Source organism: Phyllostomus hastatus, unplaced genomic scaffold (genome assembly GCF_019186645.2).
Source record: "Phyllostomus hastatus isolate PE091 unplaced genomic scaffold, TTU_PhHast_1.1 phas_contig_98, whole genome shotgun sequence".
In the NCBI taxonomy this organism is placed as follows: domain Eukaryota; kingdom Metazoa; phylum Chordata; class Mammalia; order Chiroptera; family Phyllostomidae; genus Phyllostomus; species Phyllostomus hastatus.
The window spans coordinates 4,331,129-4,357,667 of NW_025333999.1; the positions used below are offsets into that span (position 1 = coordinate 4,331,129).

The following is a 26,539-nucleotide window of genomic DNA, read 5'->3' on the forward strand; positions in this document are numbered from 1 at the left end:
AGTTTTTTGTACATGGATCAGAACTCTTTGCAAATTAGTTTCACAGCAACGTGGATTTCTTAAGAATCATATCCTCCAAAATGATGTACATTGTTTTAAATAAGTTTTTCTTGTTTTATAGATACAATGGTCATAAGTTGTATTACCATGTGAAATAATTTCACTTTGTTACTCACACCATTTATATACTTTCATTCCAGGAAGATCTGAAACCTCAGTTTTAACTTTTGTGTCCCTAACTCTTTATACACCAGTACCTTAGCAGCTCTTCCTGAGGATAAAGACTTGATCATTGTTTCCTGTAAGTTCAGCCTGTTGACAGTGATGCTACAGGATAGGAAGGCCTGGGCACCGGCCTTGGGCCCTGCTACTTGTTCCTCAGACCACAGTCAATGTTGTGGATGGACGGCCCCATGTGGTCCTTACTATAATTGCAACAACCATCAGGAACTCCAAAAATGTAAAGTTTATTTCTCATTGGTCCTGGAGGGTCACAGCATCCTGAGGGCCACAGAAAGTCTCTCAATTTTGGGCAAGGAGGAGGAGGGAGAGAGAGAACAGATTGAGTTGGGTGGGGAGGCTTGGGTACTTCCCTAGCAGCCTTATCACACAGCTGGCAGGAGGATTATTTGACATGAATGCCTTTTAAGCAGATGCCTCATGCATCAAAAGTGTAATGTCACTCTGTCTGGTGTGGCTTAATGGATTGAGCACTGGCCTGTGAACCAAAGGATTGCTGGTTCAATTTCCAGTCAGTGCCCATGCCTAGGTTGTAAGCCAAGTCCCCAGTAAGGGGCATGCAAGAGGTAACCACACATTGATGTTTCTCTCCCTCTCTTTCTCCTCTTCCCCTCTGTCTAAAAATAAATAAATAAAATCTTTTTTAAAAGGGTAATGTTAAGCATTTACACTAGAAACATGCCATTGGATTTTATAACCAGTCTCCCCGTTTTATTGTCTTATTCAGCTCAATGTCCAGAAAACCTACTATAGTACCTGGAAAAAAAATATTATTTAAATTATAAAAATATGAGATCTGTCCAGAAGGTATTCAGCCATGTAACATGAAAAATAGAGACATTTACTGAAGAAGATACAAGAAACATTGTACATAAGACAATGATGCCTTAGTTCCCTTCAAAGTAGGCACCTTGGGACCTCACACAGTTCTCCAAAGTGTCATCAGCTACCTTGTTGTATTTCCCTGAATCTTATCAATGGTCAGAAACCTCTTCCTTTCAAAGGTGATTTGAGTTTTGGGAAAAGCCAGAAGTCACAGGGCACCAAATCTGGGTTGTAGGTAGGTTGAGTCATCTGGGTAATTTGATGTTTTGCCACAAAATTCTGCATGAGATGTGATGCATGAGGGGGTGGGTTGTCACAATGAAGCTGCCAATCACCAGGTGCCCATAGCTGCAACCTTCTGAATCATCCAAATAGTTTCCATGGAGTAATATTCAAGCTTAGGGCAAATTTTGATGCAGATTTGTTGTTCTAGTGTCTCAGTCATTTTGAAATGGACAGCCACACAGTACAAATGCTCACTCAACAGCGTCTATCACCCCCATTGACTAGTACAGTGAAGTCGTCATTGTTCACACATATGCATTCCAGTCTACTTCCTTGGCTGCCAGGTTACATTGATGTTGCACAAACTGTTCTCATTATATTAACAAGGCTGGGTGTTTTCAGGACAGACCTTGTATATCTCCCAGTGGCTTCTATTTGGATATGAGGCAGGATGGAAAGGAGTTACAGAAAAACCCAACAGGTGGAATGAAGAACTAGGAGCAGACATTCTCTCACCAGAGCCCCCTGACCCCATTCAGTCATAATCAAAGATAAATCAGTTTATGGCAGGGAGACCACTCTGTAGGTGTGGGAGTCAACAACAAGGACTAACTAGAACCAGATCATTTCAAAGTGGAGGAAAAATTGACTCCATCCACCCCAAAGCTCATTACACCATCATTATAATGAAAACTGACACCATGTATAGAAGGGGAGCATGTGGGAACAAAGGCCATGACACTTCCAGAAGACCATTTTAGGAACAAGCCCCCCTCCCAAACAAAAGGCAGGATCAGAATTTGGCACCCCAAAGCTTGGAGAAACCCCTCTCCTACCTTGGACATACATAAAACCCAAGAACTAACAGACTGTGTGCACAAACTCACTCTCCTGTTAGCCCTCACCCACTCTGGTTGGTACTTTTCTTTCCCAGGGGCCCCCTTGCCCGGGCCTCTTTCTTTTTGTCTACCTGAATAAAACCTGCTTTATTGTCACCTCAATTTTTCCTTGAAATCTTTCCAAGGACAGTCAAGGACCCAGAGGTTGCCTGACACACACAATTTCCCCGATTGCACCTGGGCAGGTGAAGCCCCTTGTGCAGAGGCAGTTCAGTAACAGATCCATACATGAGAGGGACAGAAACAAAGGACAACAAGGTATATGTGACAATCTGAGCTAAAGGTGAAGTAAGGCACCTGGAACATCAGAGGAGAGAAAGGTCATTAGTAGGACAGCAGGATGAACAGATGTTCAGTAATTAGAGTTTGTCCTGTTCTATACCTTGGTTGTAAAAAGTTAACTCTGCTGATAACTTTTATTATGGGGAAGGCCCTGAATTTAAAATGTTTCTTGTATTGTAGTGGTGTTTATTTTTTATTGTTTTATGGCTAAATGCTTTTACAGTTATCCCAATTTTTCCCCTCCTGGCTCCACCACCCAGCCCTACTCGCACTTCCATAGTCAATCCCCACATTGTTGTCCATGTCCATGAGTCCTTTGCATATATTCTCTAATCCCCCACCTTCTTTCATCCAGTCCCCACCTCCACTGTCCCACTTACTGCTGTCAGGTTATTCCATGATCCTATACCTCTGGTTCTATTTTGCTCATTAGTTTATTTTGTTCATGACATTCCTCTTATAAGTGAGATCATATGGTGTTCGTCTTTCACTGACTGACTTATTTTACTTAGCATAATAGATTCCAGTTCCATCTCTGCTGTCACAAAAGGTAAGAATTCCTTATTTTTTCTGCTGTGTAGTATTCCATTGTGTAAATGTACCACAGTTTTTTAATCCATTCACCTACTGATGGGCACTTAGGCTGTTCCCAGCACTTGCCTATTGTAAATAGTGTTGCTATGAACAAAGAGGTGCATAAATACTTCTGAATTGGTATATCAGGATCCTTAGGGTATAATTCCAGCAGGGGAATCACTGGGTGAAAAGGAAGTTCCATTTTTAATTTTTTGAGAAACTTCCATACTGTTTTCCACTGTGGTTATGCCAGTCTGCATTCTCACCACAGTGCACTGGAGTTTCCTTTCCTCCACAACCTCACCAGCACTTGCTGTTTGTTGATTTATTAATGATAGGCATTTTGGAAGGTGTGAGGTGATATGTCATTGTGGTTTTAATTTGCTTCTCTTTGATGGCTAGTGATGTTCAGCATTTTTTCATACATCTCTGGGTCATCTGTATGTCCTCCTTGGAGAAGTGTCTATTTAGGTCCTTTGCCCATTTTTTAATTGGATTGTTTGTTTTCCTGGTGTTCAATCATATAAGTTCTTTATGTATTTTGGAGATTAAAACCATGTCCAATGTATCATTGGCAAATATGTTCTCCCATATAGTTGGTTCCCTTTTCATTTTGATGGTGATTTCTTTAGCCATGCAGTAGCTTTTTAATTTGATGTAGTCCCATGTGTTAATTTTTTTCTCTATCTCCCTTGCCCTAGGTGATATATCCACTAAAAAATTGTTACATGAGATATGTGCAATTTTATTGCCTATGTTTTCCACTAGGATTTTTATGGTATCCTGACTTACATTTAAGGCTTTTACCTCTTTTTAGTATACTCTGGTGTATCATGTAATATAGTGGTCTAGTTTCATTTTTTAAAAAGTACCAGTCCAGCTCTCATGACACCATTTATGAGAATTAATAAGAGGTTGTCTTTATGCCATTTTAGGTTTTTGCCCCCTTTGTCAAATATTAATTGACCATAAAGACATGGTTTTATTTCTGGGTTCTCTATTCTGTTGCATTGATCTATGTGTCTGTTCTTATGCCAGTACCAGACTGTTTTGATTACAGTAGCCTTGTAGTATAGTTTTGTATCAGTTATTGTTCTCCCTCCAACTTTATTCTTCTTTTTAAGATAGCTGAGGCTTATTCAAGGTCTTTTTGTTCTTCCATATATATTTTTGGAATATTTGTTATAGTCTGTGAAATATATTATTGGTATTTTAATAAGATTTGAACTGAATCTATAGATTGATTTGATTAGTATGGGTATTTTAATTATATTAATTCTTCTAATCTATGAATACAGTATATGCTTCCACTTATTTGTATTTCACTCAATTTCTTTCTTCAGTGTGTTATCGTTTTCCAAGTACAGGTCTTTTACCTCCTTGATTAATTTTATTCCTAGGTACTTTTTAATTTGTTTATTGAAAAAATTCAGTAAAGGTGAGTTTTTTTCTTTGTCTCTCCCCCGATAGTTCATTGCTGGTGTACAAAATACCATAAATTTCTGCATATTGGCTTTGTATCCTGCTATTTGCTGAATTCACTTATTAGGTCAAGTAGTTTTTTTCATGGAGCCTATAGGGTCTCCTTTTTGATTTTTTTAAAATTGTTTTGTTGTTGTTCAAGTACAATTGTCTGCATTCCCCCACCATTCCCTCCTACCCCACCCATCCCCACCTCCCTCGCCTGATTCCACCCCCTCTCCAGATTTGTCCATGAGTCCTTTATAGTTGTTCCTGAAAACCCTTTTCCCCTCCCTCCCCATTATCCCCACCCATCTCCCCTCTGGTTAGTGTCAAATTGTCCTTAATTTCAATGTCTCTGGTTATATTTTCTTGCTTGTTTGTTTTGTTGATTAGGTTCCACTTAAAGGTGAAATCATATGGTATTTGTCTTTTACCACCTGGCTTATTTCAATTAGCATAATGCTCTCTAGTTCCATCCATGCTGTCACAATGGTTAGGAGCTCCTTCTTTCTTTCTGCTGCATAGTACAGAGTTTTCTATGTGCACTATCATATATCTGCAAATAATGACAGCCTTACTCCTTTTTTTCCCCAATTTGGATGCTTTTTATTTCTTCACCTTGTCTGATCTCTGTGCCTATTGCAGTACTCTGCTGAACAATGGAGGTGAAAGTGGACACTCTTGTCTTGATCCTGATCTTCAGGGAAACACTTGTAGTTTCTGTCCATTGAGTATGATACTGAAAGTTGTTTTTTCATATATGGCCTTTTTCATGTTTGGATATGCTCCCTCTATTCCCACTTTGCTCAGTGTTTTTATATAAATGGGTGCTAGATAATATCATATACTTTCTCTGCATCTATTGACATGATCATATGATTTTAGTCTTTCACTTTCTGTATGTGGTGTAGCACATCCAAATTTAAAATTTTTGGACTTCCAGCCAAGATGGAGGCATAGATAGATATGCTGTGCCTCCTCACACAACCAAAAGAAGGACAACAACAAATCTAAAAACAAAAACAACCAGAACTTCCAGAAAACCACACTCTATAGAAGTCCAACAACCAAGGAGTTAAAGAAAAAAAACATTCATCCAGATCAGTAGGAGGGGTGGAGATGGGAAGCCAGGGCAGAGAAGTCTCACAGTAAGGTGGTGGCTAGAGGACCAGGATGGGTAAGGTGGCAGCTGGCAGACAGGGTAGTCTCACTTTTGCATGCAGATAAACCAGGAGGAACAACTGAGTGAGACAGACCAAGCCACCCAAGGTTCTAGTGCAGGGAAATAAAACCTCAAAATCTCTGACTGAAAAAAACTTAACGGGGTTGTGGCAGTGGGAGAAACTCCCAGCTCAACAGACGAGTTCCTTGGAGAAATGCACAGAGTCCTAGAACATGCACAAAACCACCCACCTTGGAATTAGCACCAGAAGGGTCCAATTTGTTTGTGGGTAGTGGAGGAAGAGACTGAAAGCTGGCCAAGAGCTGAGCAAGCAGCACTGTTACCTCTCAGGCCCCTCCCCCACATGAAGCCCCACAACACAGGGACGTGGCTTGCCTGCCCTGGCAAATAACTAAAGTTCTGCCCCTAACTATGTAACAGATGCACTGAGACAAAAAAAAATATGGCCCAAATGAAAGAACAGATCAAAGTCCAGAAAAAATACAACTAAGTAACAAGGAGATAGCCAATCTATCAGATGCAGAGTTCAAAACACTGGTAAGCAGGATGCTCACAGTATTGGTTGACTTTGGTCACAAAATAAAGAAAAAAAGTGAAGGCTATGAAAAGTGAAATAAAGGAAAATGCATAGGGAACCAACAATAAAGAGAAAGAATCCAGGACTCAAATCAATGATTTGGAACAAAAGGAAGAGAAAAACATCTGAGCAGAACAGAATAAAGAAACAAGAATTCACAACAATGAGGAGAGGCTTAGGAGCCTCTGGGAAAACTTCAAATGTTCCAATGTCCAAATCATAGGGTAACAGAAGGAGAAGAGGTACAGCAAGATATTGAAAACTTATTTGAAAAAATAATGAAGGAACCATGGAAATACAAAGGATTGTAAAAAATTACTACAAAGAACTTTATGCCAAGAAATTTGAAAACCGAGGTGAAATAGACAAATTTGTAGAAAAATATAATCTTCGAAAACTCAATGAAGAAGAAGCAGAAAGCCTGAACAGACCGATAACAGCAGATGAAATTGAAGCAGTGATATAAAAAAAACTCCCCAGAGAGGGAAGATGGTGGCATGGTAGAAGGGAGCAGATTCCACTTCGCCCTACACACAGGAGAAAAACCTAGCCAATCTCTGGAGGAACAGAGTAAACAGCCAACAGTACCACAGCATATATGAAAATAGGAGATTAAATATTGTAGCAGACATTGAAAAACCAGACGGTAAGGAGACTACTTCAGGATAATAAGGGCCCAGGGATAGGCATGGGGACCAGGGAGGTTGCAGCCCAGGCCTGGTGCTCCCAGGTCTGCCTCAGGGCACTCAGGAGAGAGGTGGGTCAACCTCTTCCTCCCTAACCAAACAAGGATTGAGCAACACTGGGGGAGGCCCGGTTGCTTGAAGGCACAGAGAGGGGAGTGAGGACTGAGTGGCAATCACACAAGGGCTGTGAGCACCCATGAATAGCCCTGGGAAGAATGTGTGCCCAAACCTGTGTGACAAAAGGCAGCCTGGCCACATGCCTGTGCCCGCATCTGCAACCCAGGAAAAGTGTGTTTTGTGGAAGACCCAGAGCTCACAGCCGTGAATCCAGGAAAGGAGTGGGTGCTCTGCAGGATCCCCAGAGCCCACAGCCATCAACCTGGAGAAGGTGTGCACGTTCTGCACCCTTCCCAGATCTTAGCCCACTTCACAGTTTCTGAAACTCTGTTACTGTAGTGGTTAACTCTATTCTCTCACACACTACACCTATTTACTATTCTTTACTCTCACCTTACCTCAGAATATGACCTCCCACAACCTCACTGCTTTCTAGATCCAACTCACAATCCTTCCCTCCCCAACAAGAGTCTTACCTTCTTTCCATCCTTTCTAAAAACTGGCTAGTTGGGTGGAAGATCACGGTTAACACTATACATAACCAAAGGATCTCCTATCTCTTCTCTTCTGGCTGCTACTGTAAATATCATAGAATACTGTCTTGCTGTCTTAAACCATTTTCCCTAACCCCTCCAACTGATCACAAAAAAGAGTAGGGGGAAGCTGTGAACACCAGGATACCTGAAGGAGACTGCACCACTGAATCTCACAGGTATTCTATGACAGAAGTTCACACCATCAATCCAGGGAGCCAGAACAGATCAATTTAAGAAGCAGAGGCTAACAAGAAGAGTCTCATGAACAATGGGAAGACAAAGAAACAATCCCTGAATGAAGCATTCATTCTCAGAAAGAATGCTAAATGAAATAGAGACAACTCAACTATCAGATATTGATTATCAGGAAGAAATGATTATCAGGAAGAAATGATTATCAGGAAGAAATCATTATCAAAGAAATGATTATCAGGAAGCTCAATGAGCTCAGAATGAGCTACCAAAAACTACAGGGAAGCTACAATGAACTCACTGCAAACTATATCAACATCAAAAAGGAAATAGAAACTATCAACAAGGGCCAACAGGAAATGAAGAATACAATATCTGAACTGAAGAACACAGTAGAAGGACTCAAAAGCAGGATTGATGAAGCAGAAGATTGAATCAGTGAACTGGAGAACAAAGTAGAAAAAAACATTCAGACAGAGCAAGAAAAGGAAAAGAGGCTCAGAAAGAATGAAGAGGAATTAAGAGAAATGCAAGACAATGTGAAACGTAATAATATCCATGTAATAGGGAAATGAGAAGGAGAAGAAGAAGAACAAGGGATAGAAAACCTATTGAAAAAGTAATGATGGAAAACTTCCCAGCCCTGGCTGGTGTAGCTCAGTGGATTGAGCATGGGCTGGGAACCAAAGTGTCCCAGGTTCAATTCCCAGACAGGATACATGCCTGGGTTGCAGGCCATAACCCCCAGCAACCACACATTGATGTTTCTCTCTCTATCTCTATCTCCCTCCCTTCCCTCTCTAAAAAATAAATAAATAAAATATTAAAAAAAAAGAAAACTTCCCTAATTTGATGAGGGAAAACATCACACAGGTCCAGGAAAACCAGACAGTCCCAATCAAGAGGAACCCAAAGAGGTCCACTTCAAAACACATCATAATTAAAATGGCAAAATTTCAAGACAAAGAGAGAATCTAAAACACAGCAAGGGAGAAACAAGGAGTAACATACAAGGGAGCCCCAATAAAGCTAGCAGCTGACTTCTCAATGGGAATGTTCCAAGCCAGAAGAGAATGGCAAGAAATATTCCAAGTAATGAGAACCAGAGTTCTCCAACCAAGGCTACTTTACCCAGCAAGGCTCCCAATCAAGATAGAAGGCCAAATGAGAAGCTTCCCAGACAAAAGAAGTCTAAAAGAATACACCTCTACCAAACCAGCTCTGCAAGAGATGCTAAAGGGACTGCTTTAAGGAAAGGAAGGAAGAGAGAGAGAGACAGAGATAGAGACAGAGACAGAAAGAGAGAGAGTGTGTGTGTGAGAGAGAGAGAGAGAAACACAGGTATGAAAATGGCAATGAATAAGTACCTATCAATAATAACCTTAAATGTAAATGGATTAAGTGTTCCAACCAAAAGGCATAGAATAGCTGAATGGATAAGAAAGCATGACCCACACATATGCTGCCTACAAGAGACCCACCTCAGAATAAAAGACCTACACAGGCTGAAAGTGAAGGGCTGGAAACAAATTTTCCAAGCAAATGGACAGGAAAAAAAGCCAGGGTAGCAGTACTCATATCAGACAAAATAGACTTCCAAAAAAGGGCCATAAAGAGAGACCCAGAAGGTCACTTCATAATACTCAAGGGAAGAATCCATCAAGACTTAAACATTGTAAATATATATGCACCCAACATAGGAGCACCCAAATACATAAAGAAAATCTTAGAGGACTTCAAGAAAGATATTGACAGCAACACAATTATAGTGGGGGATTTTAACACCCCACTGTCAAAAATGGACAGATCTTCCAAACAAAATATCAACAAAGATATTATGGCATTGAACAATGCCCTAGATGAAATGGACTTAACTGATATATAGAGAGCCCTCCATCCCAAAGAAGCTAAATGCACATTCTTTTCAAATGCACGTGGAACATTTTCAAAGATAGACCACATGACAGGACACCAAACAAGCCTCAACAAATTCAAGAAAATTGAAATCATACCAAGCATCTTCTCGGATCACAAGGAACTGAAACTAGAAACAACCTCAAGGAAAAAGACCCAAAACTCTCAAAATCATGGAGATTAAATAGCATGCTATTAAACAATGAATGGGTCAAGAATGACATTAGGGAAGAAATCAAAAAGTCTCTGGAAACAAATGAAAATGAACTCACAACAACCCAAAACTTATGGGACACAGCACAGGCAGTCCTCAGAGGGAACTTTATAGCAATACAGGCCTACCTTAAAAAGATAGAAATGTTTCAAACAAACAACCTAACCCTACGTCTACAAGAACTCAAGGAACAATAACAAAGACAACCCAGAGCAAGTATTAGGAAGGAAAGAACCAAGATCAGAGCAGAATTAAATGACATAGAGACTAAAAGCACAATTCTAAGAATCAATGAATCCAGAAACTGGTTCTTTGAAAAGACAAACAAAATCAACAAGCCTTTAAGCAAGCTCATCAAGAAAAAAAGAGAGAGAAAACCCAAATAAACACAATCATAAATGAAAGAGGAGAGATTACAACTGATACCACAGAAATACAAAGGATTGTAAGACATTACTATGAAGAACCATATGCCAAGAAATTTGAAAACCTAGGTGAAATGGATAAATTTCTAGAAAAATATAATCTTCCAAAACTCAATGAAGAAGGAACAGAAAGCCTGAACATACCAATAACAGCAACTGTAATTGAAGCAGTAATCAAAAAACTCTTGACACACAAAAGCCCTGGACCAGATGGTCTCAGAGGAGATTCTACAAAGCACTCAAGGAAGAGCTAACCCCTGTCCTTCACAGACTATTCCAAAAAATCCAAAATGATGGAAGACTCCCAAACTCTTTTTGTGAGGCCAGCATCATCCTAATCCCAAAGACAGATAAAGACACAACAAAGAAAGAAAACTTTGGGCCAATATTGCTGATTAACATAGACACTAAAATCCTCAACAAAATATTGGCAAACCAGAGTTAACAATACATTAAAAAGATCACACATCATGACCAAGTGGGATTCATCCCAGGCATGCAAGGATGGTACAATATTCACAAATCAATAAATGTAATACCTCACATAAACAGAAGCAAAGACAAAAATCACATGATCATATCAATAGATGCAGAAAAAGCATTTGATAAGGTACAGCACCCATTTATGATAAAAACACTCAGCAAAGTGGGAATAGAGGGAGCATTCCTCAACATAATAAAGGCCATATATGACAGACCTACAGCCAACATCATACTCAATGGGCAAAAACTAAAACCTTTTCCACTAAGATCAGGAACAAGACAAGGATGCCCACTTTCACCACTTCTATTCAACATAGTACTGGAAGTTTTAGCCACAGTGATCAGACAAGAAAAGGAAATAAAAGGCATCCAAATTGGAAAGGAGGAAACAAAACTGTCACTGTTTGCAGATGACATGATAGTGTACCTAGAAAATCCTATAGACTCCACCAAAAAACTGCTCGACCTAATAAATGAATTTGGCAAAACAGTGGGATACAAAGTCAATATACAGAAATCAAAGGCATTTTTGTATACCAACAATGAAACAGCAGAAGTGGAAATCAAGAAAAAAATTCCATTTGATACAGCTACAAGAAAAATAAAATACCTAGGAATAAACCTAACCAAAGAGGTAAAAGATCTTATACAAAAAAACTACACAACACTGAAGAAAGTAATCAAGGAAGACACAAATGGAAACATATACCGTGTTCATGGATCAGAAGAATTAACATCATCAAAATGTCCATACTACCCAAAGCAATGTACAGATTCAATGCAATACCTGTTAAAGTACCAATGGCATATTTCACAGACATAGAACAAACACTTCAAAAATTTTATATGGAACCATAAATGATCCTGAATAGCTGCAGCAATTTTGAGAAAGAGGGACAAAGTAAGAGGGATCACAATACCTGATGCCAAACAGTATCTTATGGGTTCCAATGTACAGGTTTTTCACTTCTTGGTTCACTCCCAGTTTTACTCCTTTTGATGCAATTGTAAATGGGATTGTTTCCTCCATTTCTCTCTCTGACTCTTTGTTATAAGACACTACAGATTTTAGTAAACTGATTTTGTATCCCACAATGGTACTGAATTCATTTTTCAGTTCTAGCTAAGTTTCATATTTTAAATAATTTATTTAAGGAATGAGTGAAATAAACTGAATATATTTAAAATGTAAAATTTGTTGAATTAAAGGAGGCATACAGAAATTATGGGTTCCAATACATTTTTTCTTTAATAAATCCTCTTTGGTGCCAAAACCCCAGTCAATACTATTTTTCAGTTCACAATAAAACTTTGAAGTTGGAGAAGGACTGGTCTTGACTAGGTTATATCACCTTTTAAATTTGACATAATTATTGTGTTGGGTATTGTAGGCACTTAGCAGCCTCTTTTCAGACATTGCCACAGAGCTGGAGGGGAAAACCATCCCTGACTGGGAACCGCTGCAGTGTGTGAGAGCTGGAAGCAGCCTGACATTCCAATCATCCCCCATTCCTTACTCTGATTATAACTTTGGGCAGATCACTGAACTCCTTCCAGCCCCATTTCAGCAATGGGGAATGGAGTTCATAATTGTTCCACCTCACAGAAGAAATGTTTATAGAAATTAAGCAATGCTAATGATAGGTACTAAAGTCAGATTATGTAGAATAAAATTATTTAAATATGTCCCATAATTAAGAAAGTTTTTATAGTGAGGGACTAAATGGCAGCCCTTCTGATATAAGTATGAAATTTCCCATTGATTTGGCAAATGAAGATAAGTAGTGCAGTCCCTGAACATTTACATCAAGGTCACAGTTGTCTCCCTTGTTGGAGAGAAATAGCAATATCTGGAGGTATCACAGGCTGTGCCCCACCACAAGTCAGTGAGTTGAAGTCCCAAAGGTCCTACTCAGGGCAATGTTCTCAGTCTTAGACTTTGGAGAAACTTTAACTCAAAGTTGGGTAAGGTGCTAGGAGGTGACAGGATTCCCTTCACTTCAAATCTAATCCCTTAGAAACAGAGAACAAGTGGGCAAATTTTCCATTCAGTCCTGACAAGTGTCCCAAAGGGGAATGAGATGCTCAGAGGAGAGAGTAACAGGGGGACAGTATCTAATGAACAGATGAAGGGAAAAGTAAATATCTCCTCTGTGGCAGACTCTCAACATGGGCACCTTAGGATGGGCAGAACACACTTGTTTCTTCAGGAGACCTAACTCTGGTCCAGAGACCAATGTTTGACTCCTTCCTGCTCTTTTGTCTGAGGACAGAGCTTCAGTCTCCAACATTAGCCATCCAGGGCAGGATTCGTACTTCTACAAGGAGCCCTTCCTTTCAGAGACCCTGCCCACATGAGTCTCAGAGTGCAGCAGATGGTGTGGAGAAGATCCAAAGAGAATGGATACTAGAATTTCTACCGGTGGTAACCTGAGAGACTAACCAGGCTAGCTCAGAGCTGAGAGATTACCAAATCTGCTTGCTAGGTAATCTAATGAATATATAATAGTTTCATATATTAGAGTATTGTTTTCCTTAATATATTGCTACTTGGCATAGAATTCCTCTATATATGTTTAGATGATTTAGAGAAATGTGTGAAAATTTATTTATTTTGTGTGGTCATTCTGTCATATTGTGTCTCCTTTCCTTACTTTTTAAAGTAAAAATTCTCCATCTTCTTTAACCTTGGCAAAGAAATTCTTTTCCTTTCAATTAATATTCAGTTGATATGATTAAATTATTATATTTTATAGCTTTGTCTTTTGGAATTATTGGTACAATTTCATTCCATTTTATTAGTACCATTATTAGAATCCTTCTATTTTTTATATTATGAAAATTCCATACTTGAACATTTTTTCTATGTAAGAACACATATTTACAATACCACATGAGTGAACAAAATCCATGAACACCCTGCTCATTTGATCTCACATTATAGAAAGGAGGCCCCATACCATGAAGAGTAAGTGTTCTATGACATCATATTCTCAGGGAGAAATATGTGAAGAGAGCAATAACTGTTGCATAAGCAGGATATATAAAATTCGTTCATGGGAGACTTGCATGTTGGCAAGATACAGAATCAAGACTAGAGTGTACCAGTTGGATGTGTCAGAAAAAACACCAAAACTCAAAGCCAAGAACAGCAAAGAAAAGATGCCACAAAGATAATGAGAGTTGTGCTAGCCTCATCCACTGCTGGGTCATATAAACACAAGGGTGATGTAATAACCATGGAAGAGGTGCATGACAATTAGATCAGAGGTCAGTGAAGCAGTAACGGTCTGGACAGTGTGTGGTCCCTTGAGTCTGAGGTGACTTCAGCACCCATGCTGGCTGACTCTTCTTTCTGCACCTGGCTCTCTGCTGGGCTCTTCACACTTACTGCTTTCCCTCATTAACAGGAACTGGGCTTTTAAACTCTTCTTGCATTTACTGCATTGAATTCCAAATTCTTTTGACATGTCCCAAACTAAGACATGCCTTTTACACTACAATCCAGCATTTTTGCACACAGACTCAGAAACACACACACACAAACACTCATACACACACATACATGTGCAAAGGAAATCACAAAATGATTATGTATGTACTTTCACTATGTATGACACACTCCAATATTTTCTTTTGTGCCCTCTTGATTCTATTCTATTTCATTCTTATGAACCATAGTCTAACCCCCTAGTTTATGCTGATCTCAGAATATGGAGAAATGTTTCTCCAGCACATCCTCCCCATCTAGGTGAATACAGAGCACGTTCTCTCATTCATTCCATCACAGGCTACATGTTTACTCAACTGCACTCCACTAAGTCTAGTGGGGGAGGAGGAATTTGAATAACATGCTTCATGCTTCAGGCACTCACTCTCTAGCAAGTAAGAAAGACATGGAAATAAATAAAAATCACACCATTGGTGCTCTAACACCTCAATTAGGGGTGTGGGAGTGTCCTTTTCCTGTGCTAATGTTAGGTTAAAAAAAAGACCCATGAAGGAGACAGTTCATCTCTCTGAAAGGGGAGATGGAGTTTGGAAAATGGAGAGGGAGTGAACAGTTCCAAAGAGACCAGTAGGGAGACTCCAAGCAAAGAGCAAGTGTGTCAAGGCCCCAAACCCTAGGCTGTGGTGTCAGGTGCAGCAGACAATCAAGCCCAGTGTTCAGGATTTCAGTGTGGGTGAGGGCAGGACCCTATGAAGGTGAAACTGGCAGAAAGGTCACAGAGACTTGAGCCTCATGTTTGAAGCTACAGAATTTTGGCTTCTGTCTCCACTGAGCAGTCACTAGGGGAGGCATTTAATTCAGAGAGTTCCATGACCTGCTTTGAAATACAGAAAATTCTCTCTGAGTCTACATGAGCATTTGGGTAGAGGGGTACCAGCATGATAGATGGGAAAGATGACAAGGAACAGAAATATGGCTGTGCAATTGGGGCCCAACGTGGTGGGAAGCAGTGGAGACATTTGAGAGGCAGAAGGGAATAAACAGCTGCATCTCATCCCAGTGGCCACCACTCACTTAGCAACAGGAAGGGCCTAACCCAGCTCCTTTCATATAATGTGTTGATTATCTGTCCGTGGTAGGCGGACAGATGCCACAATGCCCACTATCAGGTGATATCATTAACAATTTTTATGTTGTGCATCTGAAACAGTTAATGTCAGAAACCAATGTTACCTCATTTTTTTTAAAGAAAGGGAGCATATCCCTGGCTGGCATAGCTCAGTGGATTGAGTGGGGGCTGGGAACCAAAGTGTCCCAGGTTCAATTCCCAGCCAGGGTACATTCTTGGGTTGCAGGCCATAACCCCCAGCAACCGCACATTGATGTTTCTCCTTCTCTCCCTCTCTCTCTCTCTCTCTCTCTCTCTCTCTCTCTCTCTCAAAATCTTAAAAAAAACTCTTTAAAAAAAGGGAGCATATAAAAATCATGTAGGCTGTACCAAAAAATACAATTAAATTAAAGAAATAAAATGGTTCAGATGGCCTGCAAGTTCAAACAGCTGATATTTGGTAGATAATTTGAAATCGGCCACTAATGCCGAAAGCTTAGCATATATTATCATTTAGAAATGGGTTTCCACTTCATCATGAATACCTCCACTGTCATACATTGTATTTGCTGATGCCGATAGTGTTTGTTTCCTCTGGTCATTTTTCTAGTGCAATGTTCAATGTCTGCAACATCTTGACAATGTAAAATATCACTCCTTTCTCTCTGATAAATGGCTTTTTGCTGTATTATCAGTTATGCTGGGTGTGAAGGGCATAGAACTGGAGTTGGAATGCTGCCAGAACCAGGAAGTTTTGCCTCATATCAGCCACTCAACAACCACCTGAATGATTAGATCTTTCCCACTCTATGTGCACATCTTCCTCTCTGCTTTTTAACAAATTTTTTAAGCTCCTTTAAATAAGGGACTCAGAATGGCCATATGAAAATGGAGTTTCATGTTTACATGTTCATGGGAGGTTTAACCAATTAAATTTAGATACTATTTCTATATACATAGGGTAAGATAGTCTGATGTTGACATCATGACTTACATCCTTTCTTTTCCAGTTATTGTGACAGGGTGGGAAGAGCTCAGTGATAACAAGGTCCCAGGAAGTAGTCACGGTGTGTGTGTGTGTGTGTGTGTGTGTGTGTGTGTGTGTGTGTGTTGCAGGGCAGTTTGACCTGAGCCCATATACTCCAAAATGTGTCCTTTAACAACAGAAGCCAGAATATTAACCAACCCACAAAAATAAAAAGATCTCTTACTATTTACAAGATTTTTGGAAATAAAGTGAATGAACACAGGGAACCCCATGTAAGCAAGGGATTCTTCTTGTCTCTGAGTTTCAGCAGCAGCAGGGAGGCCACCTCACTCTCCCTCATTCTCTGACACCATCACTCTGCTCTTCCTCCTTCTACTCCCTGTGCTCGGTCCTGTCTGAGTCCTGAATGTCTGAAACAAGTGTCATCTCTGGGCATTTGCACCGATTCTTTCCCCACACACCGCTCAATTTCTCATGTCTTCCCTGAGGTCCCTACTCAGGTGTCACCTTATTTGCAGGGATACATGAAAGCATATAAAAATATGTTTAAAAGGCTTAAAAATAGATAAAATGCCCCCATCCACTCTGTTATCCCTACTTTCTTTTTCTTCACCTGACACCATCTAACATGGTGGATGATGTATATAGTATATTCTTTCACTATCATTATATTCTAAAGATTTTTCTCTCAGCATCCTATACCCTTTCCTTAGAGATGTGGAATATCAATGACTATTCCTCAAGTATATGAAAGCATTTCTCATTAAAACTGTGTAACACATGACTATCTGGAAAAAAGATCTGAGGACAGAAATTCCTAATCAGAGATGTTGGGGGGTGCCTTAAAGGTTATGATATGTACCAAAATTGGTATTGATTACTGCAAAATGTGGTTGTAGTTTTTCAACTATACTAGCATGATTGCCATTTGTATAAAAACTAATCATGCCACATTTTTTTCCTACTAGTCATCTCCATGGTCCGAGGCAATAATACCCCAATTTCAGAATTTCTTCTCCTGGGACTATCAGAGGACCCAGAACTGCAGCCCATCCTATTTGGGCTGTTCCTTTGCATGTACCTGATCACTGTGTTGGGAAACCTGCTCATCATCCTAGCTGTCAGCTCAGACTCCCACCTCCACACACCCATGTACCTCTTCCTCTCCAACCTGTCCTTGGTCGACATCTGTTTCACCTCCACCACCATCCCAAAGATGCTGCTGAACATCCAGACACAGAGCAAAGCCATCACCTATGCAGGTGGCATAACCCAGATGTATTTTTTTACATTATTTGGAGGTTGGGACCACTTCCTCCTGACTGTTATGGCCTATGACCGATATGTGGCCATCTGTCACCCCCTGCACTACACGGTCATCATGAGCTCTTGGCTCTGTGGACTGCTGGTTCTGGTGTCATGGATCATAAGTTCTCTGAATTCCCTGTTACATACTTTAATGTTGTTGAGACTGTCCTTCAGGGAAGACTTGGAAATCCCCCACTTTTTTTGTGAAGTTAAGCAGATGATCGAACTTGCCTGTTCTGACACCTTTCTTAATGACATGGCGATGTATTTGGCCACTGGACTGCTAGCTGGTGGTCCCTTGGCTGGGATCCTTTACTCTTATTCTAAGATCATGTCCTCCCTACGAGCAATCCCATCAACTCAGGGGAAGTACAAAGCATTTTCCACCTGTTCATCTCATCTCTCAGTTGTCTCCTTATTTTATGGCACGGTCCTAGGCGTGAACTTCAGCTCTGCTGGTACTCACAGCTCACAGTCAATTGCAGTCACCTCAGTGATGTACACTGTGGTCACACCCATGCTGAACCCCTTCATCTACAGCCTCAGGAACAAAGACATAAAGGGAGCTCTGAAAAGAGTTTTGGGGATGGCAGGCAAATAAGGGACAATTGCTCTGATACTCAAAATGTGACATTGATTGCAAACTCAGTGTCTCAGAACCAGAAGCTGTTACTGATCCTGAGGGGTAGACTGGTTTCTTCTCTTTATTTCCTGGCATTTCCATTTCCTTCTACTCATGTTCTCTAACAATTTAAGTAACTAACTTGCTAAGCTTCTGTAAAATAGGTTAACAGTTTTCCCTTTGACCATTAACATTATGAAAGTCTTTCTCAATCCTGGATCAGAAGTATTTGGAATTTTCCATATCTTTCATGGGAAATCTTGGATTTTTCTAAAATAATTTCTTCTCAAATGATATATATCATGCCAAGAAATTTTCCCCTAGTTTATCTGAAAGTATAATCAGAGATGTATTACTCAGATGGACAAAACTACACTTGGCATCTAAGGACATTCATTTCATTGTACAGGAAAATATGAAAGCAGTTTTCACTTTGGGTCTGTTATTGATTTTTATATCACTAACTTAAGTACTCTTCATAATAATGTAGAGTTTAAACACTGTTCCATTTAAGTCTCAGCCTATTGAAATTGCAGGTATTCACTCTAAATGCCTGGCACAGTCACCTAGGCCCTGAGTTCTTGTGACACCAACATGAGCCAACATTGTGGTTGGATCATGCCTCTCAGTTATTATGATTGCATGACACTTCTCAGCCAAACCATCAGAGAACCTGGTAAAAGATTACTCAGAGATTGAAGGGTATACGGAGTGCTTAAGGCCCACATATGAGGTCATGGGAGAGGAGGGGAAGAAGAGAAAGATAGAGAGAGGACATTACTGTGGGCTCTGCATTTATTCAAGTCTGAGGGTAGGATGGATAGAATTTCAAAGCTTCAGTCCTTATTGGTGAATTTAAAACTTAAGAGCAGGTGTCAGGGTGTGAAAGGTGAACAGTGGGTCACTGCCAAGGTCAGTTATCTAAGTTCTCCAGGGTTTTCCTTAGAGGGGGCCTTCACAGGAGAGCAGGCCAGAGTGTTTAGCTAGCGGCTGTGTCAGAGAGCTGGCCACATGTTTCTTCAGCATTGTTATCTTTGAAGTCAAAGCCTTGGAATTCAAAAGTTTTGTGTCAGGCACTTAGACTACAAACATGCCACTCTGCTTCATAGCTGCTCTCCTGCTTTTATTGTCTTATTCAACTCAGTGTCCCAATGCCCACTGAAGGCACTAACAGAAATTGACCATCACATACATACCTATAGTGAAATCTCCATGGACACAAAATTTTAATTGATTAACCTAACATGGTTTGAGTGTCAGAGATGACCTGAAGTATGATGAGACAAAATTGTTAATCACTAAATTCATTATTGTGCAAAGTATTGCTTTTCCTTGCTGTACTCATGGAAGTATGGAAGATTGATGCCCATGTGTAAGGGGCTTGCTGCATTGTGATAAGTGGTTGGTTAGTGTATTTTATCTCTTTAATGATTTCTATTTCTTTCCCTACTTGAAAATTCCAGTGCTGCCTACAATTATGACTCCTCTATGACTCTAAGCAAAACATTTCTTCTTTTCTAAATTTTGTCTCAACCACTAAAGGAACAATAAATGTAAAGTATCCAGATTATCTATTGCATGTCTCTCTCATGCTCAGGTATCTCTTTTCATAATTAAAAATGACTCACAGGAGAGTCTGAATCCCTTCTTGGTCACATGATTCAGGATCACCAGGTTTTCTGCACAAATGGTCATGAGCTTGCAACCTCTTGGAGACCCCTAGAAGGGAACCTCAACACAGTCACCTGTGAGGACAGTTATCTGTAATGAACTTGAATAACAAAATAATCACAAAGGCTGGCCAAAATATCAGAATGTATGCCAAATATAAGAAACACAGTTATTATAAGTGCTGTTTGCCTTATTATTATATCAGTTATTGCTGCATAACAAGCATCCTAAATAGAATAGTTTGTTATAACATTTTTATTATTGAATGGGATTATATGATGGAAGTTGTTCTGATCTTTGCTCAGATCTCCTGAGTCTGCCTCAGCTGTGAGTCTCTGCATTGCGTGTCTATGGCTCATCCTTGATGTTGTGTGAGGTTGTAGTGCACCCCTGTCTTGAACCAATTTATGTCCATTTAGCTGTATATGTAAATTAAACATCTATTTACAAAAAAGTGAATTTACCAAATGTAATAGCCTTAATTTAATCCTACTATTTTTATCCATATACCACACTTTGTTTTCTACCCATTAGAAGACATACCTCCAACACCTGATAAAATGTGACTCAGGTACTGTGTTCTTGATGTTACCATGAGATGGGACTTTTTAATATAATTTATTGGCATATAATGACATAATTTAAAGTACACATATTTAAAATATAGAATTTGCTATTTTAAAGGGGCAATTCAAAAATTAAGAATACATACTGCATGGGTCCATATACATATAATTTCAAAAGGTGCTCAAAACACTAATTCAAAAGACTACATGCACATTTATGTTCATTGCAGCATTGTTTACAATAGCCAAGATTTGGAAGCAACCCAAGTGTCCATCAGTAGATGAGTGGATAAAAAAGCTAATGGTTTGGGGATTGGCTGTGGGAGCAGAGGTGGGCTTGGAAGAGGAGCCAAAAGGGGGTGTAATTGTAATAACTGTAATAGAATAAACAACAATAAAAATGCATTGTTAAAAACTGAAAAAATAAGAATGCTGTTTTGCATTTATACAATGGAGTATTACAGATTCATGAAAAAAAATCTTACTTTTTGCAACAGCATGGATGGACCTGTGAAGTGTTAGGCTAAGTGAAATAAGTCAGTCAGAGGAACACAAGTACCATATGATTTTACTCACATGTGGAATCTAATGAACAAAATAAGCTAACAAACAAAATAGGGACAGACTCATAAATACAGAGAACAGACTGACACCAGGTACAGGGGAGCAAGTTTGGGGCCTGGGTGAAAATGGTGAAGGGATTAAGCAAAAACAAACAAAAAAATGACTCATAGACACAGACAACACTATGGTGCTTACCAGAGGGAAAGGGGCTGGAGGGAAATAGGAGAGGTAAAGAGGGGATAAATGGTTCAGGAAGGAGACCTGACTGGGTGGTGAACACATAATCAGTGTACAGATAACATAATATAGAATCATACACTTGATACCTATATAATTTTATTAACCAATGTTACTCCAATAAAGTCAATAAAAAATTTAAAATAAATAAAGCCTATCTTAATACATTTTTCAAAAATAAATGTGTCATGGCCCTGGCTGGCATAGCTCAGTGGATTGAGCGTGGGCTGAGAACCAAAGCATCGCAGATTGGATTCCCAGTCAGGGCCCATGCCTAGGTTGCAGGCCATGGCCCCCAGCAAGCACACATTGATGTTTCTCTCTCTCTCTCTCTTTCTCCCTCCCTTCCCTCTCTAAAAATAAATTTAAAAAATAAAATCTTAAAAAAATAAAAAAATAAATGTGTCATAAAAAGAGAAAGTGCTCAAAAGCTTTAACTGCTGTTGTATAATTTTTAAATGCAATCACCCTGAGCCTCCGTTTCCTTATTTCTGACTTTGATGTGGGATGGTAAATTTAACTCATGTGGAAGTCAGTAGAAATAAATGAAATGCTTGGAAATACTCTGTTACGTCCAAGAGCTCTATTTATAAGTAAGGGGCATATCTATGTATATGCATGTGTACACTTGTAACTGATTTTCTTTCAAAAAAGCACACAAACACACATACATGAATACAGACTCACTATAAACCCATCTTTTATGCTGAAAGGAAATTTGTGACCAATTTTGACAGGATAGAAATTAAAAGAATGACTGCTTGAGTTAATACAAAATTAAAGTAATGTAGGAATTCTGACACAAAGAACAGGAAGTTCATTGTTCCAGCTAATGCCCCAAATCTCCAAATGGACTATTTTTGGCATTTGTATTTTTAGTTTTCAATTACAGTTTACTTTCAATATTATTTTTGTATTGATTTCACATGTACAGCATAGTGGTTTGACAATCATATACTTTACAAGGTGTTCCCAATGATATTTCCAGCACCCACCTGGCACCAAACTTAATTATCATAACATTATTGACTATATTCCCTATGCTGTATTTTACATCCTCATGACTAATTTGGAACTACCAGTTCATACTTTTTAATCACTTTGACTCAGCCCCCAAACCCTCATCCTCTCTGATACCACCCATTCAATCTCTGTATCTATCAGTCTGATTGAATATTTCTTCCTTTATTTTGTTCTTTAATTTCCACCTATTAATGAAATCATGTGGTATTTATTTTTCTCTGACTGACGTATTTTACTCAGCATAATACCTTCTTCTCCATCCTTGCTGTTTCAAATAGTAAGATTTCATTCTTTTTAATGGAAAAGTAATAGTCCATTTTTGTATGTACCACATTTTATTTATGCAATCATTTACTGATTGGCACTTGGATTGATTTTATATCTCTGTTATTGTAAATAATGCTGCAATGAACATATGGGTGTGTATATTCTTTCAAATTAATGTTTTGGGTTATTTCAGATAAATAGAATCACTGGGTCCTAAAACTTCTAGAAGAAAACATAGGCAGTAAAATCTCTGACATTTCTTTAGGCAATATTTTTCCTGATATATCTCCTTGGGCAAAGAAAGCAATAAACAAACAAACAAACAAACAAACAAACAAATAAAGGAACTATATCAAACTAAAAAGTTTTCGACAGCAAAAGAAACCATCAACAAAATGAAAAGACATTCTACTGAACTGGAGAACATATTTGTCAATGATACATCTGATAAGGGGTTAATACAGAAAATTTAGAAAGAACTCATACTACTCAACACCAAAAAAGAAAAAATGAAACAATCCAATTTAAGAATGGGCAAAGGATATGAACAGATAATTCACCAAAGAGGACATACAGATGGAAAACAGACATATAAAAAGATATTCAATGTCACTAATTATCCAAATTGACTTTACTTTTTGTCTCTACTTAAGGTGAAATTTGAACACAAAAAGCCCTTACCCAAGGAAAGCTAAATGAATGAATTGAAAAGCTAAAATTCCATTCCCTCACCTATGTTTTTTTAATAACATCTGTATTCCATTCCTGTTGCTGCTGTCACAAATTACAACAGTAGGATATAAATGAAACAAATTTAAGCTTTTTCTGTTTTGGAGGTCAGAGCCCAAAACTAGTCTCAGTGGACTAAAATCAAGTTGTCTATAGGACCAGGTCCTTCCGGAGGCAGAGGGCAGTTCCGTTTCCTCTCCTATCCCAGTTTCTCATGGCCACAAGCATGCCTTGGCTCATGGCCCTTTCTCCATCTTCAGAGAAACTGGTGCAGCATCTTCAAATCTCCCTCTGATTCCAACTATTCTTCTTTCCTCTTCCACACTCAGAGCACCATGGTGGCTTTGTTAGTAGCACCTGCATAATTATGCCAAACTCTTTGTTTTTTTTCTAAATTAAAAAATTTTTAATTATAGTCGACATTCAGTGTTATACTAGTTTCAGGTGTACAGCATAGTGGTTAGACATTTATACAACCTACAATGTGATACCCCAATAAGCCTTGCATCCACCTGACACTAAATAAAGTTACCACAATATTATTGACTACATTCCCTATGTTGCATTCTACATCCCCACGACTATTTTGTAACCACCGATATGTACTTCTTAATCTCTTCACCTTTTTCACTCATCCCCCCAAGACACCTTGCATCTGGCAACCATCCATTTGTTTCCTGGATCTATGAGTCTGTTTCCGTTCTGTTTGTTCATGTTTTTGTTCTTTAGATTCCACATATAAGTGTAATTATATGGTAATTTTTGTTCTTGATCTGACTCATTCCCCTTAGCTTTATACCCACTAAGTCCATCCATATTGTCACAATAGCAAGATCACATACTTTTTGGAGCTAAGTAATATTCTATAGTATATATTTATCATGTCTTTTTATCCATTTGTCATGCTATTGGAACATTTAATCCATTTCTGTTCAAAGTAATTGTTGATAGGTATGTAGTTATTGCCATTTAATTCATTGTTTTCAGGTTCTTTTGTATTTCTCTACTCAGGACACATACAAGAAGCATCAAGTGAATGCATCAATAAGTGGAAAAGCAGGTTGGTATTTCTCTCTCTCTCTCTCTCTCTCCCAACCCCATCCTCTCCTTTTCTCTCTCTCTCTCAAAATTAATAAAATAAATTTTCTTGAAAAAACATCTGAATTGGGACTTTGGCCTCTTGCCTTCCTCCTTGAACAACATGAGCTCATAACCTGTTCTGGCTTCTCCACAAACTACCAGACCCTGGGCTCCTGCAGTAACCCAGCCAACAACCCAGCCAGCCTGCAGCTCAGTCAGCATTTCTACAGGTTCTGGGTACTTGGAATACCAGGTCTCCATGTCCCACACCACCAGTGCAAGGGGCAGCTGGGGATTTGGCAGGCAGAGGGCACATCCAGAGCCAGAAGAAGTCTATGCAATGTCTGAATGACCACCTGGTTGCCTTCCTAAAGACAGTGAGAAGCCTTGGAGGCTGATCATCAAAACTGGAGAGAAAAATCTGGAAACACCTGGAGAAGAAGGGACCCCAGAACAGAGACTGGGGACATCATTTCAAGACCATCGAGGACCTGAAGATTCAGGTCTATGCAAGTTCTGTGGACAAAGCTGCATCACCCTGCAGATTGATGATGCCCATCTTGCTGCTGAAGACTTCAGAGTCAAGTACAAGGTGAAGCTAGCCATGCACCAGTCTGTGAAGAGGGATGTCAATGGGCTCAGAAAGTTTAATGTGCCTCTTTTACTTATTTACTAAAGTTTCCACTTATTTGAATTCAACTTCTCTAAACAATAGAAGAACCTCAGTTTATCATGTTTCCTGCTGTAATATGTAAACATTTTCTCTTTTGTCCATTATCTCACTCTCACAGAATTTTTCCAAAATTTAAATAAAAAATATTTGGATTTCTTAAGAATAATTTCTTCTCAAATGGCTCATAGGATCTCAAGAATTTTCTTTAGATTTACTGAAAGAATATTCATGAGATGTGTTACCCACATGAAATAAACTCCACTTGTTAACTAAGTCTGACCATGTGATGTTTTCACAAAGAAATGTGAAATACAGTTTCCACTTTGGTCTATGAATCTAGTCTACTTCACTCTCTTAACTATTCATCCTGACAATGTGGACTGTCATATTCTGCTGATTTTTAACTGGACTCCTGCTTTTATTCTCTCATTCTGTTCAGTGTCCACAGTGCCTGCCATAGTCCCTGGAAAACATTGATTATCAAATATGTATCTCCAGGCAGAGTCCACATGAAAAGACAAATTTTTTAAATAGATTGGCCTAATATGAACTTTCATCAAAATTGACCTTAGAGATGGCAGAGCATTATTTATTTAATTACTCTGTTTTAAAAATTCATGCTGTAACCTACTCATGCATAGAAGATGGATTCTATGTGTGAGAGCGAGTTTTCTTTGAGGTAAATGATGGTTAATGTATCTTAAATTTTATTGCTAAATTATTTCCCTGTTTGTTCTCCAGAATTACAGTGCTGTATACAAATATGATTCCTCTATGAATCTAAACATGATATCTCCACTTTTCTAAATTTTGTCCTAATTACAAAATGGACAGTGAATGAACTACATCAATATCATTGATTCATACCTCCTCATGCACTAGAATCTCTTCCATCTCCATGACCGGAGGGTGATGCACAAGAGAACTTAAGTTGCTACTAAGTCCTGTGATGCAGGGTCACCAGTTTTACACTAAACATGCAAATCCTTGCAACCTATCCACGTTACCTGGAAGGGAACCTAAATAGAGTCACTTGTTAGTCCAATTATCCAAAATAAACTTCAATAGGCTTCTGGTCAAGATGGTGGAGTTTGTAAATGCTGTACTCCCTTCCTCCCACAACTATATCAAAAGTACAACAAACTACAGAAACACTATCATTCAGAACCACCAAAAACCAAGGTGAATGGGAGTCCTACAACTACAGAATTAAAGAAGAAATGACAGCAAAACTGGTAGGAGGGCAGAGACATGGAACCAGGTGGTCCCACACCCACATGTGGTGGATATCAATTGTAAGGGTAGCAACTGAGGAATGAGAGGTCCCAGCCCCACACCATGCCCTCCAGCCCAGGGTTCCAGTGTTAGGGAGAGAAGTCCCCATAACTGCTGGCTGTAATAAAAAAGCAGGGAT

At 39.1% G+C, this 26,539-nt stretch overlaps 1 protein-coding gene across 1 annotated transcript; it reads left to right on the forward strand.

Moving 5' to 3' along the window:
* The first annotated feature begins 17,460 nt into the window (after positions 1–17,460).
* LOC123828560 (olfactory receptor 7D4-like) lies at positions 17,461–25,128 on the forward strand. Its single transcript, XM_045853606.1, has 3 exons — positions 17,461–17,815; positions 18,101–18,286; positions 24,827–25,128. Exons 1-3 carry the CDS (start codon positions 17,461–17,463, stop codon positions 25,126–25,128), a joined length of 843 nt encoding a protein of 280 aa, XP_045709562.1.
* The last annotated feature ends 1,411 nt before the right edge of the window (positions 25,129–26,539 follow it).